At 34.3% G+C, this 4,629-nt stretch overlaps 1 protein-coding gene across 1 annotated transcript; it reads right to left on the bottom strand.

Annotated features, from left to right (window-relative positions):
• Positions 1–2,771: 2,771 nt before the first annotated feature.
• On the bottom strand, positions 2,772–4,629 carry LOC131646110 (CASP-like protein 4A1). Its single transcript, XM_058916259.1, has 3 exons — positions 4,017–4,629; positions 3,756–3,891; positions 2,772–3,217 (listed from the first exon to the last, which is right to left on the bottom strand). Exons 1-3 carry the CDS (start codon positions 4,535–4,537, stop codon positions 3,032–3,034), a joined length of 843 nt encoding a protein of 280 aa, XP_058772242.1. The 5' UTR covers positions 4,538–4,629; the 3' UTR covers positions 2,772–3,031.

Here is a 4,629-nt window from a genome sequence, read left to right as displayed (position 1 = left end):
AACTAGCATGTTGTAACATGTGTTGTAACATCAGCATAATAAAAAACACTAACACTTTACTCCCCCTTTTTAGCCAAAAATTGACAAAAATAGAGTAAATGTAAACAAATGGAAGCACACAAATATTGCAATCAAGCAAAACATATAAACACAATTGGAAGCACACAAATCTGATGGAAACACACATTCATTCATGGAAGCAAATTGCTTAGAGTTACAAAAGCATCAGTACAAAAGGCAAACAAGTGCATACAAAAGATCATGGGACATAAGCCCGTACATAATGTTTTCAAAACATATAAACACAAAAAAGACTGTTAAGGCTTCCTAAGCACTAGTGTTCCTAGTTACTTCTTCATTTCCACTGTGCTCTGCAATTTTATATTCACTGTTTTCCTCTTCCTGATCAGCTTCATCAGCACAATCCTCTTGACCATCATCTTCACCCAAAGCTTCAATTAATCCTTACAATTTGATCTTTCTTGCAGTACAAGTTTTGATGGTATCATCTAATCCTTTGCAAGTTTCCTTTAACTTAGCAATGATGTTAGCCTTTGAGGTAGATGCACCACTTTCCTTATCAGTTGTTATGTCAATATCAGAAATATGAGTTCCTTCAAATAGTTTGTGATGGAAGGATAAAGAAGACTCCCTTTTGCATACATTATCTGATGTAGATAATATTCCAGTCTAATGACTTAGAATAATTCAACAGATCAAGGTGCGAAAAGTAATTGGCATTTTTACTGCATAGGAGGTACCTTGTTTCATAATCTGCTCAAAGATGTAGTTTCCAATATCATAATTTGTTTTGGTCTCAATGATATAGATGAATCTTCCTAGACTAGTTGCAATAGAGGAAGTGTGGATAGTAGGCACCCATTTGGCATCCCCAATCTTATGGAGAAAGGGATACTTCAAACTTAGATGTCCTGTAGACAGTTTTTCCTTTCGAGGCCACTCCTTAACCCGTTCCTTAGTAATTTCTTCACAAATGGTGTTGTCAGACACTTCAACCTCAGGTTGTTCTTCTTCATTTCTCCCTAAGAACCTGTTTATTATTAGTGGTGAGATTTCCACACACATGTCTCTTACAAAAAAAAAATCTATATTCCTCGCTTTCCTTATCAATACATTCTTGGTTATGTTAACAACAAACTCTTTCACTAGTTTCTCATAGCACCGACCAAGCTTGGTCACAGTCCTTAACAGTCCAACATGACTAATGAGGTCTATTATTTCCTTGCATTCCAAGGCTTCTTTTTCTAATTTCCTCTCCAGAGCAATACGTCTATGATAGATGTATTTCTATTTTCTTGCACTTTCAGGAAGATGAAATGACAGATTATCTAAAGGAACGTTTGGAACATTTGCAAGATATTTCACAAATTTTTCTTTAATGTTTTGCAAGATGTCATAGACATCGGTATTAAGCTCAGAGTCACTAGAGACATTATTCTTCCTTTTCGGGTCTTTCTTTCTTGGACTGGGAGGCAGAACTTTACTCCAACCCTTGGTTGGTCCTACAACAGTGCTAGTCTTGGAAACTTTTGACAGTGTTTCCAAAAATATTATTCTTCCTCGTTTTCAAAAAAATATTAGTCTTGCTAACTTTATCGTTTTTTTAAAATTTTGATTTTTTTTATTTCTGAAAAAACTCGATTTTCAAAAAATATTTTAATTTAATTTTTATTTTTGATATGGATATCCAAAATATGAATTTGGTTAAAACCATATTTATAAAATGTCCAAAAAGTGAATTTGGTTTGAACCATATTAATAATTAACCGATTTTTCATAACCAAATTTAAATATAGATACGGACAATTTATATAACAAGTTAATTTGAACACTCCTAATAGTAATGGGGATAAATCTCCTTATAATATTTTGGTGGGGATAAATTCTCATATTTTGCCACATCAATAACAACTATAGGAAGTTAAACTCTACTTTTTGCTATTTTTGTCAATTTCTCCAAGATATAGTTTTCGTACTTATTTGGTATTCATATAAATAAAGATTAAAGATTTTTAAGGCAATGATAACAAAATATGGTTAAATAAATTTTTGGTACCTATAAATATTGCAGTTTTATATTTAGTTCCTCATGAGTTTTGGCAACAGTTTTAGCTGATTTTGAAAACGGTTTTATAAAAACCGTTGCCTAAAGGAGAGAGTGGCTAAAAATGAAAGCTGCTGCAATATTTACAGGGACCAAAAACTTATTTAACCTTAACAAATCATATCAAAATTCTCAAATTTCTGACAATGACAACAAACTAAATTCTTATTGAAATTAAATGACACTGGTCACTCTCCTAAATCCCTTGCCATCGTAATAACAAAATCAAATAGTGACGTATGTATAGTAATGCTTTCATAAAATATGTTTCTAACAACTCATACTCATTCAAGAAGAATTTTGCCACCGTCTTCAAATTGTTATTCATCTTAGTAGTCATGCATACACATCTTAAAAACTCTTAAAATGTGAGATTCACTCTTCATTAAATTGTCTAAACGCTTGATGCCATTTTGCATCAAGTATCATGCATATAGGCTCTGCGATAAGTGTCTGCTATTGCATGATCTTGATTTTGGAGCAATTTTTGTTTATGTGCCTCTAAAAATTTCTCAAGTAGTCACTTGAATGACTCATTTGTTTCATCATATATTAACGATGATGGTTAAATCCTGAAAATACTGTTAGTGGTATATGCAAACTATTTCTACAATATGTTAAATCAAGAGAAATTACATCACCAAAATAATCATAATCAATAATCACCCTTGCATCTTCCCAAAACACGTTGGTAGTTTGATCTTTGACATCACATATCATCTTAATAAATACAAAAAGTACAAGATATGGTAATGCTAGCTCAACAAGTTGTAAGCAATCACATCTGTATTTTTACAATGTAAAAACAACACCAGCAGGATGTGAATTTTATGTACAGAGTATTTTTTTTCTGAGAACATTGGATACTTTGAATCCATTTGCAATATTCATATAAAGTATAAATGATCAGAACTTACAAAGGATAGAACCCGAGACTAGAGAGGCCAAGGCAAATACCACAAAAGCAATGAAGGACAAGACCACAGATGCATTCGCCATGAACGGAAACTTGTCATGACCCCAGTTGGACTCCCAGTCATAAGTTCTAGTGGCAGCCGATGAAGATGCAGACATTAGAAGGTATGTCAAGATCTACAATTGAAAACAAGCAATCCAAGTGGTATAGTTAGGAAATATAAGCATGTACCAAACTAGAGAACACATATTTTTCAGATCATGAATAAAGAGTGAAGAACAACAAATTATGAAAGGCCTACTTTGAATGAATGAATTTACAATTTTTCAATTAAATAAGTATTTAATTCTTCATATACTGAAAAGCCTTTGTAAGTTGAAATACATTGCTAAAGGAGCTAAGAAATTGTGGTGTTCAGTAATCTCTGAAACCTAAGATCAATTATCTCGATAACCAGCATTAGCAAAAGAAAACACTTCAAAAAGATCTATGCACGAACCGCAAAAATTGGTTTCAGGTGCCTGAATTTGGAAATTTTGACATTTCGGCTATGTCAATTTAGAACAAACATTTACTTCAAAGCATGCATATGACTAGAAGTTTCATCGGTATATTAGTAATCAATCACAACCTCTATTACAAACACATAACCACCATCACAACATGTCACCACAAGTCAGAAACACAAATGCTCAAGTATAAAACCTTAGCTACCTGATCCAATGCAAAAGTGAAGTAACCCTGTAATCTATGCTCCACTATATGCTTTCTACTGATCAAGTACTTCACTAGATCACATATCTGCAGCCCCGAATACACAAACCCAATCACATTCACAGATAAGCTATACCTGCAATACAAAATCACAAACCAAAATCAATTTTCACAATTCTAGAACCAAACCAAACCCACACTTACTGTCCCAAGTAAAACACTTGTTTTCCTACTTAGTTCTATAAAAAGAAAGTACCTAACCTGAATTCTTTGTACAAATAGAAAGAGTCAAGAGCCCAACCCTTTTTCCTATCAGCAACCAACACAGAAAAAGAAACCAAGCAGAAAACAAATCCACCAATTCTAAGGCCCAACAAAAACTTATTCAAATTCGCAACTTTCTCAGACCTCAACAAACTTGAAACGTCCGGTCTTAATCTCCGACCACCACCGTCACCACCATCGCCGCCGGTGGCGGATTTTTCTCGTTCAACCTCTTTTACCCCGACGAAACCCTCTTCTGCACCGGGATCTACCTTGGTGATGACCGCTGGCTCAACCTGGAATCTGTGAGCAGTTACCACCGGCGGTTGCACGACTAGAGGGAGGGAACGATGATCGTCGGAAATTGGTGAGTCTGAGAAAGAGTGAAGCGGTGGTGAAGGGGATTTGCTAGTACTTTGCTCTATGTTATCTTCTTCTTCTTCTTCATACTTTTGATCTTTGTGGTCTGAACTATGGCGTGGTTGAGTTGGTTTTTGTTCAGAATCTTGTTTGTTCATTTCTTAGAACCCTAACACAACACAAGCAAGTGTTTCAGTCTCACATAACTGTGATTTTTCAACCACTTGCAAGGTTTGATAAAAACTAAAAA

Source organism: Vicia villosa, linkage group LG2 (assembly GCF_029867415.1).
Source record: "Vicia villosa cultivar HV-30 ecotype Madison, WI linkage group LG2, Vvil1.0, whole genome shotgun sequence".
NCBI classification, from domain to species: Eukaryota; Viridiplantae; Streptophyta; class Magnoliopsida; order Fabales; family Fabaceae; genus Vicia; species Vicia villosa.
This window is presented reverse-complemented; position numbering and strand designations above follow the sequence as displayed.

What these genes read in the sequence shown, in the direction of transcription:
- LOC131646110 (XM_058916259.1), bottom strand. Translation starts at nt 4,537, where the DNA reads ATGAACAAACAAGATTCTGAACAAAAACCAACTCAACCACGCCATAGT. An exon ending in TATTTGTACAAAGAATTCAG is followed by an intron (nt 3,892 to 4,016) that starts GTTAGGTACTTT and finishes TTTGTATTGCAG; the next exon opens with GTATAGCTTATCTGTGAATG. An exon ending in TCACTTTTGCATTGGATCAG is followed by an intron (nt 3,218 to 3,755) that starts GTAGCTAAGGTT and finishes TTTCAATTGTAG; the next exon opens with ATCTTGACATACCTTCTAAT.